Source organism: Eurypyga helias, unplaced genomic scaffold (assembly GCF_000690775.1).
Source record: "Eurypyga helias isolate BGI_N326 unplaced genomic scaffold, ASM69077v1 scaffold17882, whole genome shotgun sequence".
NCBI classification, from domain to species: domain Eukaryota; kingdom Metazoa; phylum Chordata; class Aves; order Eurypygiformes; family Eurypygidae; genus Eurypyga; species Eurypyga helias.
The window spans coordinates 44,520-59,535 of record NW_010236880.1 but is presented as its reverse complement, the minus strand read 5'-3'; the positions used below and the strand labels follow the sequence as shown (position 1 = coordinate 59,535).

At 38.6% G+C, this 15,016-nt stretch overlaps 1 protein-coding gene across 1 annotated transcript in view; it reads right to left on the bottom strand.

Annotated features, from left to right (window-relative positions):
- Positions 1–14,576: 14,576 nt before the first annotated feature.
- Positions 14,577–15,016, bottom strand: part of LOC104506339 (F-box/WD repeat-containing protein 7-like) — a gene marked incomplete at its 3' end in the record, with an annotated part of 682 nt that continues 242 nt past the window's right edge. Inside the window, 1 exon segment of the mRNA XM_010147262.1 lies at positions 14,577–14,836. Within this exon segment, the coding sequence (XP_010145564.1) occupies positions 14,577–14,836 (260 nt within the window).

The following is a 15,016-nucleotide window of genomic DNA, read 5'->3' as shown; positions in this document are numbered from 1 at the left end:
TTCTCCAAGACGTTATGGTCCCAAAACTTCAGGGAACCTACACGTAAGACTCATTCTGAACAGTCCAGCCACAGCAAAGATTTATTTCAGGCTTATACCTTACTAAGAGTTTTGACTAACAAATGGCTTCGATGGTGTAAAGTAAGGAGCAAACGTCAGCTGAACTTGTTTATGTGGTCAGAGCAAAACCCAATTCCACAAGGATTCAACAATGTCTAACGAGGTTATGGTTACCCCCTGTAGATTTCTTCCTCAGCAGATGCATTAAGTCGTCTCTCAATTTCCTACCTACCCTCTAGTTACCTTGAAAATTTCTTTCATCTTAATCACTCTTTGTCAAAATGGGTGAAAATCACTCAAGAGATGCATAAAATCTGGAAAGGATGAGGACAACGTCAGGCAGATGTCTCAGCTGCACAAGCTTTGTTTTCTTCGGCAACAGAGCTTAATAACATAGTGAAGACAAACCCAGATTTTCTTCACTCAGATACTTCCCGGTTATAATTCTGTCTCTGGATTCATACTGAGGCATGGCTATTAGTAACTGCTGTGAGGAAAGAAGTTGGAATCTAATACAAAAAGGCTCCTTAAAAATTTTTGCCATGGAAAGGCAAGAAGATATATGCCTTTTCCAGCTACTGGTGGAAGATGGCACAATTTATATGACATTCCTATACTGAAAAAAAATTAAGGGTTTAAGCAAATATAGGTAAGGATGATGGCAAAGCTGTTGTCTGGCAAAATACTCCACAAGATAGCACTCACCAGAAATCCACTAGTAGAGGCCAAGGAAGATATGAAACATCAAGCATAGAATCAAAGGGGAAATGAACAGAGAAACATATCTACTGCACATTTTTCATGCCTATGTGCATGCTCATATCTGTATAAGCAGCCTGGTATCTAAGTGCGAGTGCATGGAGAAATGAAGTCATACTCAAATTTGACCTACTCAGTTTTAATACTTGTGTATGGCATGATACTACGCTGGCCTTGCCTGCTGGGGAGCCCACGCAGTAGGTCAGACTAACTAACAGCAAGGGATCACTAGTTTCTGTGTCTGATTGTGACCATTGATGGAGCTGAATGAGACAAATGGGTCAGTTGGTGATTCTAGCTGCAGAAAGGAGAAGAGTAGCACTTCCACTCCTTGGCTCTGGTCATTTTATGCCAAACTCTTCCTTAAACTGGCTGTAGAATTTGTCAGGCTTGTGAGCTCTGAAATGACTCCCCTAGGTGGAATACGTAAAAAACCTTGATTTTTGTTGTGGCAGAGTTATTTTTCCATAAGCTTAGTAAACAAAAACAGTTCACAAAGCAGCCAGATGTATGATGAGAAAAACAGCAGAAGTATTTGGAAGTGGAGAGTAGTCAAGACCTCCATCTTTTGAAAACCAAGCTATTAGATCACCTCGCTTTGTCCAGGGATCCCTCTGCATGCAATACTGGTCCCAAAGAGACTTCAATGATAAAAGCTTTCTAGGCATCTCAAGAAACATAGGATTTCATCTCAAAAGAAAGGGAAGGGAACATGCAGGTCCATGCAGCATGGGATCCACCCCCCGTCACAACGGTACTAATGCAAAAGAGCAGCTGACAAATTACATGGGACCATTTGCACAAGCCAAATTTCTGTAAGGTCACATTAAGTGTTTAGGAAACACACAGACCATCTAGTAAACTGCATGTTGGCAAGACTGTAGTATCAATGAAAAAGAATCTATCACACAATGAAAACATATACTTAACCATGCACATTTAAAAATAATTCCTACCATATTCAGACGTCCTTGTAAGTGTACAGAACCATTTGTAAGCAGAGGCCTATAGTATTTGGCTTTACACCACAAGCCTCCTAACTTTATTTACTGTACAATGAGGTCTTGTTGTCATTTTCACTATCTTTAAAACATGTGTCTTCATGTCTTCTTTAAACATTTCAGAAGATATTCCAGGTATGTAACAGAAATCCAGCTGCATCATCTTGCGTTTTACAAATATTCCAGAAATGTCTGCCCAGTCCTCATTAGCTATAATATGTCTTGTTGGATAAGCAAATTTAACTCTTGAGTCTAGTCAGAGTTGCACCAGCTGCTAAAAAGAATTGCTACAGCTGTTCTGCAGGAATTTATTTGCTGACCACTTATTTATGCTGTTGTTGCACCTTTAAATAAAGCTGAGACAAGAATTAAGAACTACAACAACAGGTAGAGAAGTCATGCAATATTTAACACTGGATTAAAATGCAAGTCAAATTCCGAGCTGAGGATAAGCCAAGGGAAGGGAAAGCAGGTGGGTTTATTAGTAAGGAGGCTGCTTTTACAAACAAGAAAGATAGGAAACTGAAAAATGAGTTTCCCATACAGAAATTCAGCTTTTCTTATCACTGTATCACCCTTGCATGTAAAATGCAAGACTTTAATGAGAAATTCTCCAATTATATACACACAGACTAAATAAACACAAGGGAGTACCAAAATATTTAAAGTTTCATTATCAGTTTCTGAATAGTGTCCAAAAAGCACTGCCAAAAGTTAGTTTTGGACTTAGAATTTTCTTCCTTTCTACTAATTAAATGGGAAAAAGAACAAACCCCAAAACTTGAGAAAGGTGTTAAAAATATTTCTGTTCCCTAAAAGACCTACTTTTTTCTGTAGTGAAAAATTCTGTTCAGACACCTTTTATTCAGCATTAAAAGAAAATTCCTCTTGCATAAAGCCTGACGACACAGTAACACTCTTCATATTAACTATATCATCTACTGCCAAAATAGAAGGTTGAACAATGCAAAGCATTACATTATGTTTTAAACAATACAGTTATCAAGGTTATTTTGATACAAGATTGTGTTTTTCATATTAAAACTGTAAAATACACACAAATCCAACAAATGCAACAATGGATTGTACATTGGCATTCACTTGACAGCAGCAAATTAAGCTATATAATCCTTTTCAGCTGGTTAACAGCATACTGCAAAGGGGTGTGAGGCTATTTATAAAACTCTAGATATGCAAAGTAAAGAATGCCTAGACTACAGAAAAAAGTAGGTAGTCTGTGGAAGGGCTGGCCCTCTTGGTTGGTATGGTCGCCAACATGATCGTTTATCCGTCTTCTTTGCTTTTTTTTACTCCCTTTCCTTTTCTTTTTAGAGGAAGGGGAAACCTTCCCTGTGTTTTTATTTAACAAACACTGGCTTTCTCCAATCTGTTAAAATATGACTTGTTATTTAAAATGCTTATAAGTATTTCATAGAAATTGACATTTTGAACCTAGACAACCAATCCCAGTTTTGAGTTTACTGGCTGGCTGATACTCTGACTTCAAACACAGCCAACAAAGAAATGCAGTGCAGCAGTACCAAATTCCAACTGGCACAGCGTAGGAAGAGTTCCAACAGTCTATCCTCCATAACAGATACACATGCATATATGTAAACACCGCGTTTAGCATACTTGCTGTAAGACATATGAGACCAGCAGTTTATACCAAATCCAAAAATTGTGCAGATGGGTGAATGCCTCAGGGTACCAACTGAAAGTGTCCTTGCTTTGAATGAAGTCCAGCTTAAGGAGAAGGAACAACATTATTACATTTGGCAAGAACAAGGGATCCATAACAAACGATTTTAAGTCTGATTTCTTCCATTTAGCTGTGTCATTTCCAGTTTCTTAATTTCATTTTTACTTATTCATTTTAATGAAGTGAATTATTTTGTGTGTGTGTTAGAAAAATCTGACCAAGGGATCAGAACTGAAGGAATGATGACACTGGTATAAAGTGTGTTCGTTATTTGTTGTCTTTTACTTTTTTTTAGTACTCCATATATTTGGGTCAATAATGATCACAGTAACTGCCATCCTTGAGGCACACCCCATAATTTAGGTGAGAAGAACAAAGGGTCTCCTGCCCACTTCCAAACATAGCTAACCAGTGGCTGGATGACACAACAATAAGAATGTGAGTTGCACTTACAGGAAATGTTGCTCATACTTTACTTAAAAGTAGTAATGACTTCTGATGATGAATAAAGGTGGAATTTATCCCTTCTGGCAATCTGTGGTGATGGTAGGTACATTTTCCACTCCAGCAGAGGCACCAGGTATTGAACAAATGTATTAACATTTAATAAGCATTAACAGTGTAGTATTTCATGACACAGCTGAAAAGTACAGCCACTATCTCCCAAGACCGAATTACACAGACTATTACCAAAATTCACAATTTGTTCCTTTCATATTATGCAATATAGTCAGGTAGTAAAGTCAGTAGAAAACATCCACTTCTAGTAGAACAAACAAGAAGTAAGGTTCTGTAATGAAATAATTACAGGTTTGGACCACCTTGACTTGTGGATAAAAATCTCTCACTTCCTAAGTAACTGTCTCCTTCTCAGATACTCTTCCCATTTCTTCTTGTTCCAAACTAAACAAAAAAACCCTTAAAATTAGCAAGAAGACGAGCAAGGAGAAATGAGAGACAAGTAAGAACAGAAGAGATGCCTGACACCACAATGTTATGCACTTGTATTTCAGTGATTGTTGTAAAGATACCCATCTAAGCACAAGAACTCACAACTTTCACCTTCAAAAGCTCAATACTAATTGACTACATGTAAAATCACATCAGTTGTACTATACAGTCAATGCACACAAAGTTTTATGGAGATTTTTTTAAACATAAAGCACATTTTACAGTAATTTGGCAAAGTCCTGAACTTGTTTGGCCAGGAGAGAACAGGCAGAACTCGTAGCAACATTTGCATGAAGCTAAAGTTCAGGCCATGTTTTCATTAACTGCACTATGGCCAAGGAGGGAGAAGACACTTGAAACAAAGAAAAGAGATGATAGAAATACTGGTTCTATGTTTTCTAGGGATTTTCCTAATAGAAATGTCACCAGTAAACTGTAAGACACTCACACGCAACCTAAACAAAAGATAACGGCAGATTAATAAATCTGTACAGCATGTACATTGTATCATTACTACACAAGCATAGCTTCACACACAGATCAGACACCGTATGCTACCAAAGAAAAACAGTTTATATGTCAAAAATCATCCTTTGTCAATAGACATTAGATGCTGGCTGTTCAAACATTCTGTTGAGACAGCTTGGAAATCTCTGTCTTAACCATTCTGCCTGTTCAGATATGATTAAATTAGGATAGAGATTGACACTGTCTAGTTTCCCTCCTTATACTCAAGAATTTGTAAAGATATGTATATCACTTTACTGTGCAGTTTGCTGAACAGCAGCATATTCTGCAGATAATGAAGTCTCCTACAGAAATAAAGGACATACTGCTATTTTGCAGACTGCAGTGAATAAGAAATGCATCAGGAAAAAAATGTTAGTCCTGCAGCAGCTGTCAAACGTAATTCTGGTCCTCAGATCACCTTCTGTTTTCTCCAGCCCTCTAACCTAATTTCAGATCTTGTAATTTTATAAGTATAAAATATCAGTGAATACAAGGAACGTACTGATCGTGACATATTTCTAAACATACACTTCAAATTCATAGCCAAAAGAATATTTAACACAATCCATTTCGAAAGGTAGGGCGTCAAATCCAGAAGCTAACTCGCCAGCTAATTCATGCTTTCTTCACACTTCGATTCACCATTTGCAACCAGTTTCATAACCAGTAATAACAATTTCAGGTAAGCCTCAAAAGGTGAAGCAGTTCAAAACTGGCACTGAGAGTAACAGCATGTACTGACAAAATGCAGCTGTATCACTACAGACCAGAGATATTTGGGCTGATGATCACATCAGGCAACAGCACCTGCCACATAGTCAGAACAACATAAGGAACAAATGGCATATTCAGGTGGGGCAGGGCTCCCAAATATATGTTAGACACGCCATGTATCCCAACAGAGTAAGCAGATTGAAAGTATTCTCCAGCACATTTTCATGATTTCTACTTCATAATGCTGTTGCCATATAATTGTTGAGTTAAAATGGTATTGTTGCAATTTTTTTTTTTTAAACTTGCTAATTTTCATTTTGAGAACAAAGATACAGAGTAAAAACCATGTAGGTACCTAACTGACATGGATTTCAAAGCCTATAAAAAGGTATGTGACTACAAGACACTGCTTCAAGTGTCTGTTATCCTGAGAGAATCCATTTAATTTATGCTACAACAAGTAAACTGGTATGGCAGTTTAGTAACACAGTTGCCTTCCAATATTTACCTTTAAGGAGCTCTGCACAGGCCAAGCAACTAAAAGACAATTCAAGTCAATACAGCCTTGTGCCAATGCATCAATTCCAAGCAAATCTAAACCAAGAGGCTCTTTTCCCAGCCCCCCCTCTCCCCGAAAAGTGGGTGACTTATACTGCTTTAGGGAACTGCTGGAAATATGCCTGTGGACAACCAAGCAACATGGCTACAAAGGAATTATACATGTGTTCAGGAGAAACTACTGGACACGTCTGCTAAGAACCACCCAGAAAGAAGGTGTACACTCCGAGACGTACACTCTGACATTAAGTCAGTTACCTGTACAGACAGATCTGGCACAATCAAAAGCTCTGTAGGTTTATTTTCCAGCGTGGCTAGCTGAGGTAAATCCCTTGACTGGAGCTGAAAGGCTTACCTCAGCTACTGGCACAGAAGTATACAGTTGCTTGTGCCTTACTCAGCTGGATCTTTAGCAATCTTTGTAAACGGGAAACTAAATCAGCACTACCTCTTTCCGTATCAAAATACATATCTCTTTCTGTAATGAAGTGGAGGAGTGTGTGGGGGTGTGTATCAATGAAAATCTGCTTGTTGAACGCAAACCTGTAGTCAGAAGTATGACCCAAACTGTCAGCATCAGTGTTTTCTGTTAAACTACTTTTCTTCCTTCCCAGGCACTGAGATTTTTGACTCTCCTTTCTATACAGTTACTTACTTCACAAATTATACATTAACTCTGCCATTTGATTCCGTAGTAATATTTGTAAAAATCATACTAGAAAGAGGTAAGCCACCCTTCATTAAAGGAAAGAAAAACCAGAATTTATTATAGAAGAAATTCCTGTCCTTTGACTGCAGGTGACATTTTAACATAACAGCTGAATTTAATGACTAGGTATTTCAAGAACTTTGCACAAGAGCGCTGAACTAGAGAGCCAAGTTTTTAGATAAGCCACAAACTCAGGGATAACCACATTACTACAAGCAGAGCCCACGTATCAATTAGCAAGCTTCATGATCTGCTTACAGAGTAGCAAAAATTAGCAGAGCAGCAACTATTTAACACCACTTTTACCTGCAAGTGAAGGTGTAAGAGCAATCCTACTTACAGAAGGCAAAAGTACAGTTAAAACTCTGCAAGCCCTGGGCAACAAATGAAGCCACTACTTAACAAGTAAAGCAGAGCGAGTGAGCGGTACTCTTCAAAAGAAGGGTTGATATCTGTAGTAAAGCAGCATACTGCAGGTTAGTACAGATGGGGAAAAACCTTGCGATCTACAGATATACCGAGAATCTGTATTCCTTCCATGGATGCTTTAATATTTAACAGAATACATCTTAATGACAGATGCATAACCTTTCCCAATGATCCTGCATGCTTCGAATCATTAGCAACTAAACTGTGTAGTATATAAATGAGGAGAAGTCAAAGGTTAAAAGTGTTGATTGATATTAAACTCAGAGTATGAATGCTAATGCTATTACAGTCCAATATAAAAATAAGACTCCACATCAAAAGCATTAAAAAAAAAAAATGTAAAGCAGCAAAACTTGCTCCAAAATAACTAAACTGTCATGGCAATACAAAAGTAATTCTGAGTGGCACTTGTAAACACCATTTATTGTTTATCCTAAATCATTTACTTATCTTACCTCACTGTACTTTAGTGCTGTACTGCAGCATAACCAAGGGCGGAGAAAATTTGTCAGTTCCTAAGCTTTTTAAGTGATGTAAAAGAGCTTTAAGTAAAAAGGAGAATCCCAGGGAGAAGCAAGAAGAAAATGTACTTATATTGCCACTGTATTTTTGTTTTTATACAATCCGACCAATTCTCAACATGTATCCTTTTTGACACAGCTTTAGACAAATTACTACTTAGATTAAAAAGTCTTTAAAGCATTAACTGTTAGACAACTCAGGAGATGAAAAGCATGAAGAATCTATATACCCTATCTGTGATCCCTGCAAAAACATACAGATGAAAAAAAAAAAAAAATCTGACTGCGAGCCAGCAGTGTGCCCAGGTGGCCAAGGGCATCCTGGCCTGCAGCAGGATCAGTGTGGCCAGCAGGACTAGGACAGCGATTGTGTCCCTGTACTGGGCACTGGTGAGGCCGCACCTCAAATCCTGTGTTCAGTTTTGGGCCTTCACTGCAACAAAGACACTGAGGTGCTGGAGCGTGTCCAGAGAAGGGCAGCAGAGCTGGGGAAGGGTCTGGAGCACAAGTCCTGTGAGGAGCAGCTGAGGGAGCTGGGGCTGTTCAGCCTGGAGAAGAGGAGGCTCCGGGGAGACCTTATCGCTCTCTACAACTGCCTAAAAGGAGGTTGCTGGGAGGGGGCGGGGCTCTCTTGGGTCTCTCTTCCCAAGTAACAAGAACTAGGACAAGAGGAAATAGCCTCAAGTTGCACCAGCGGGAGGTTTAAATTGAGTATGAGGAAAAGTTTATTCACTGAAAGGGTTGTCAGGTGTTGTAACTGGCTGGCCTAAGAAAAGGGTGCGCCGAACAACCCTGGAGGTATTTGAGACATGCAGACGAGGTGCTGAAAGACATGGTTTAGTGGTGGTTAACAGTTGGGCTTGATGACCTTAAAGATGTTTTCCAACCTGAGCGATTCTGTGATCTTTTTGTAGTATAATGTTTTGCTCTTCCTCCTATGTACTCAGAGCAGAGAATTATACATTGCATCCTTAACACAAAAGCCATCTGAAAATGTTTAATTTACTTTTTTTTTTAAAAAAAAAGGAAATATTCCTACATCATTTCATATACTGGAAACAGATTTCTTCACAAATAAAACATATTGAGTCTTAATGTTCCAGCTGTATTTATTCCCTAGACTTAAGAAACATGCCTCAAGTTTTTAGCTGCAAGAGCAAGAAGCACCTTGGCAAAGGAACACTGCACCAGTCTCCATGGGGCTGCAGCACAGCAATAGCAACACCCTCTACTGCTCAGAAACGGAGAGCAATATTAACATATACTATGACAAATCCACCACCCCACCTACACGCAGTATTCCAACCTTCTCAATTGCATGTACTGCCTGTACACGAAACAAAAAACTACTTCCAAGGATTAGCATTTCTCTATTCATCCTTTATTCCGCCCCAGGCCGACAAAGCTTTTAGTCTATCAACATTCTGACAATAACTGCAGACTTTCATACAGGAGTCCCTTTTCACTTCTCATGTGAACAAGCTACCCTCTGCAATCTTGGTCATCTTTAGTTTTAAAAATGAATGTCATCCTACCATACAAAGCTAAAAATCCCTGAAAAATAAATCCTTCATATTTCTGTGTCCCTGTGTACTAGCTTGGACCAAGCCCCTCGCAGTAAAAAAATTCTGACCCCAGTCTACGCTATTTGAGACTTCAAAGCTACGTATGTGAGCATGGCTCTAGATTTGCTTCATGTTCAGAACATGAGAGAGAGGTATTCAAGCTCCAAGGGACAGGTTCTCCTGTGGTACACCCTGTCCTACTTCCACCAAAGTCAACCCAGCTTATTTGTTCTGCCTGCCCCCTTCCACTCTCCAGGGCCAACAAACAACCAAGAAAAGGCACTCTTGGAACAGCACTGTTACTTACACACATGCCCAGTGACTTACAGCCAAACAGACAGTACAGTACCCAAAATCAGAAGATGCTGCAATATTTTTACAAGAAAATTAAGCTGCTTCTCAGCCTTTACCACTGTTATAGGTAATGTAAGTTATATATGAAAGGAACCTATTAAAAAAATCATCCTATTACCTTCAGTAATGAAGCAAATGCACCAACATGACAACTGCTGAAGGGGTAATCAAAGTGCTTTTTGTGGTTGTAGATCCAACTACACAAGAATTTTCCATTTTGGCTAAGCCGTTTCCTGGTTCTTGCGAAGCTCTGGTTAACCAACAAAACAGTCACCACCACAGCCCACAGTCCTGCAACAAACCAACCTGTATTTAAAGACAACACTAACTCAGAAACTTACTGGAGGGTTCTGCAGGCAGAATGTCTGACCCCTTAATGAGCAGTCACCACCACAATCCAAATAGTTGACTTAGAACAATCAAAATTTCAGAAATCTCAAATAAACTTAATGCTACATAGAAAGAAAATTAGAAAAGGAAACAGAGTACAACTGGATAACCACAGGCTGAAACCAAGGTGTCAGTTCAAGACAAAATAATGCACTGGTTGACATAGAATAGGATTAACAGTGTTGATGCCAATGTGTCCATAAAAGCACGCTGGTTATCACCTATGTCATAAACACCATTTTTAATAAGAAATATCTCATACCAGCAATATTTTGAAGAATGTGAACACAGGTAAACAAACTATTTAAGTCTAAAATAAGCAAGAATGTTAATTTATATGAGTTATTTCCCAGTGACAGTGACTACCAGTAGTATGTTCTTGACCTTGCAACAGAATCCCACATGTACTGAGGGATAAAGGCATTTAAGGGTAGTTGCTGTGAAATATGTCATGCATTGTAAATGCATTTGCTTGTGTTGTGGTTAATTGGTACATGACCATTCTTAAAGAACTCAAGAAACACAAAGTCATCACAGAGCTCTGGAATTGGATGCCACAAATACAACGCAGTCAGTGAAGAATCAGCATCAAGCGCATGTTTCTGTAAGATTCCTACACATAGTATTTACTTTGCCCTCCATAACAACACATGACACCATTTGACGGGACACAAATCAAGTGGAGTAAAAATTAACAAACAGTGAAGGATCTGCTGAGGTACACTGGATGCGAGAAACCTCTAGTCACTTGAATACAACCAAGCGTCAATTCTTATCTCTAGGTACAGAGGACACAGGCCACAGTTACAGAACAGAAGGCTCTTTGAAAACAGTTTGCATCATGTCAGACACATCATTTGACCATGAAATCCCCATGCAATGCTGCAGTCAGAAGTGCCAACAGAATCGTTTGTTATATAAATAGGTAAATACATAGCATATTTTGATTGTCACCGGCATAGTTACTACAGGAATTTATCTCAGTCCTGATATCTACAATTCAAGACGGATGTGTAAAAATCAGAGAGTGTCTTCAGGGAAGTAACATAACGAGAACAAAAAATAGTAAAATATGCTCAACGGACACAGTGTCATCATTATTTACATTTCAGGAGTGTACTTGATTGCTTTATGCATCCAAGGAAAAAAAATGCTTGTTCAACAGCTCTTCAGTACAACACGAAAGTAATAACTTTGTAATGGTCAAAAAAAAACAGATACCAGGGATAAGGCAGAGTAAAGGTGCAGAAGTTTCAACACCGATGATAAATAACAAACTGCTAACCTAGTCTTGAGATAGATTTGCCTTGCTGGACTGTTTCCTGTTTTCAAATGGTGGAGTTTTTAGAAAAACATGCTTTATCTTGACAAAATCAGTACAGAGGAGCCTAACATTTTATGCAGGAAATCATAACAAATATCCACAAGGATCCTTACGGATTCCAGGCTGTCAAATGCAACAAAGACTTTCCCAAAATCCCGGCCTTCTCACTTCAAGTGCATATGCCCTTCAGTCATAACATTTTCACAACATTATAGCCAACAATTATGTCAGTTACCTAAACAGAGCAGTAGTCTGAGTCAAGTATTTATATAAATTTTATATATATATTATATAAACATTACCTAAAACATGAATACGCATAACGTATTTATGTATAAAAATAATGGGGTTTATGCTTCTGATGAAGTTTATCAGGTAGAACACGCAAGCTTGCCACTGTCAAGTGGGAGTCTGAGTGACAGGTGACAAACGCAAGCAGGATACACTGAGGTGTTACATGGGATCCTTGCCATTTCCTTCCGTAACCACACGGGATCCCGCAGGCCAATAAGCAAAAGAAACAAGTCAAATCAGAAGGCGACTTTATTCAGCACTGTATGAGGAAAGGAATAAAGAGTAGGAGGACAAAGAACAGAGCTATCAGAAAGTTGAGGTGAGCTGCATGATGACACCTACAGCAGTAGCAGCTGCTATTTTATTCCATCTCGCAATTACCTCTTGGTATTTGGTAGTGACGAAAACTGTACTAGACTACAAATCCCGAGATGTGTATTGGAAAGCTAAAACTATGCCTATCAGGTTCAAGTCTCCTCAGAGGAGTCTACCTTCAACAGGTAGAACCAGACATCACTTGTAAACGCAGCTGATCAGTCTACAAACACTCTTTTTTTCTTCTCAAAAGCAGCATGTAAGTCAGTCATGTTTATTTTTACTCTGGTAATTCAATCATGCTCCGGCACAGCTATATTTCTACAACATTTCTTAACAAAACATGTGTTCCTATGGTTAAATGTTGGTTTAATAATGAATTGGCAACATTAATGTTGCATTGTATTAGTCTTAACTGTGTAACCATGACCAAGACCAGTGCCAGCTCAAGCAGCTTTCTACCCGTGCCGACCCTTCACGTACGCAGTTAGAACCACACCATGAATCAAGAACAATTCCCAAATACGGTTCACTACCTAGCTCCCCAACAGCTCCTGTAGGAGCACAGCCTGGGGACAGAACACGGCAGAAAAGGGCCAGCCCCACATGGAAACAATACACAAAGCAACTATCGGACCACACAGAAATTGTGCATCTACACAAAAATCTTTCAGACAACATCCTTGAGGCTAAAGCCAGCTCGTTTCAGTTGATGTCAAACACGCCTTCAAAAAAAAAGGAAGAAACCTGCTTTCATTATTGGAGATTATAAAAAAAGCTTTAGAACTAACCACCACTGAAAACTATGCTCTGCTCTGCCTGTTTACAATTTGGGTACGGTTATTTACGAAGCACTTCAAAAAGTTTCCAATTCAGAGTCATAAAAACTATAGTTTTGAGTGTAAGCATTTCCTACATTAAATATCAAGCCCACACTGGATGCAAGTTGTTATACGACACTCAATAAGTTGTGCTAAATCAGGAAAAAACCAAAGCATTGTAATAAACCCAAGAATTTGAGTTGCAAAAGCAATTGAATGACACGAAATATGACAGTATTTCACTCCAAGCATATACTTCAGTGCCTTGAACAGTAGAATTATCAACAGAGAATTACATCATTTACTAAAAACTCACCTGAAAACATTATGACTGTTCAAAAATCAAAGATGTAGGTTGAGATACTTTAAACACACACACACTCTAATCACTGTTACCAAAGACATACTGCTGCAGCTTCCAGGAGCAAATGGTCATCCAATTTACCTGGCCTAGTGCATCTTCAAGCCTGATCCTCCAGCTCTATACTTAAAACACATAGGGGAACCATGTTAACTTATGTTAACTGATTTTTTGGTGGGTTTGTTTTGGTTTAGATCAGGCTGATTTTTGGTTTGGGGTTTTTTGGTTTGGTTTTGGTTTTTATTTCAAATACATTGTAAAAATTTGAGGGGATTTTGTCATTTTGTTTTTTGAAAATTGGGAGGAGGCTAAGTATTCTATTTACAGTTAATGCTGAGTAAGAAAAAGGATTCAGTACATCGGCTTAGTAACAATATTATTCCACAAAAACAACTGTCTGCTCCTCTTCTTTATTAGCCAGTATCGCTGCTTTTATTATTCCTTCAGTTTCTGCTGCTGCTAAGTGTTAAAAGAATTCCTCCCTCCAGAATAATAAGGAAGACTGAACTACTAATGTACCACTGGAGCTAATACTCCCAAAACTGGTGGTTTTTTGGATCTAAAATGTTAGATGATATTAGGAGCAATAAAACCAGGAATATTTATTTCCAATTCTTATCGCAAATCCAAAGTTCTCAACAGTCATTGCATACAACTTCCAAGGTCCTCAAAAGCAGGATACCAAACAACATTATGGAGCAGACCTTGTAACTGCATGACTGGCTAACACCCTTTTTTTGTAACCTGTGTTTTGTCAATGCACTCACTATAACCTGGCCAGAAGGAAGAACTTCATGTTTCTGCAATATGGCACCCTATTTTTTCATTACAATGTTTTAACCTTCCCAGACGACACGACAGATGCACAATTGCTTACCTTCCTTCTTGCTTGCTCTGAGAAGGAAAACATAATATATAATGCTGGGAGGGTCTTATTAAGTGTATGAGTTAGCATGTAAAAATATTTCTGAAGAAAAACCTTCATCTTTTGAACATAGTCATAAGAACTCTATTCCTTAAAATATATAGGGGTATTTGCTCATGTCAAATGCATGCAAATAATTTGATTAACAGTTAAAACAGTATTGTTTTTGTGAACTCAAATTCTTCATAATGAAGTAAAGGAAGTAAAATCTTTGCTTCATTGTAAAACTTTAGTTTAACTAAAATATGCAAATTATTTTTAAAAATCCATAGTTAATGAGGATTAAGAACATGAAAACCCCATAGTTTCTCACCTTTGTCTTTATGTAGAATGGCGATGACTGATGAATGGGCAAGTCCATGAGGCTACTGGAATTTGTGACACTGTTACTGTTAGCGTGTTCATCTTCTCTACTGCTGTCATCAGACTGATCGAAATCATCACTCTCCTGGTCCATTTCCTCCTCCTCTTCCACCTCTTCCTCTTGATCACCAGCATGTTCATCATCATCTTCCTCTTGGTTACAAGTGGATTCTTCATCCACCGTGATAGCAAGTCCATGAGGCTACTGGAATTTGTGACACTGTTACTGTTAGCGTGTTCATCTTCTCTACTGCTGTCATCAGACTGATCGAAATCATCACTCTCCTGGTCCATTTCCTCCTCCTCTTCCACCTCTTCCTCTTGATCACCAGCATGTTCATCATCATCTTCCTCTTGGTTACAAGTGGATTCTTCATCCACCGTGATAAG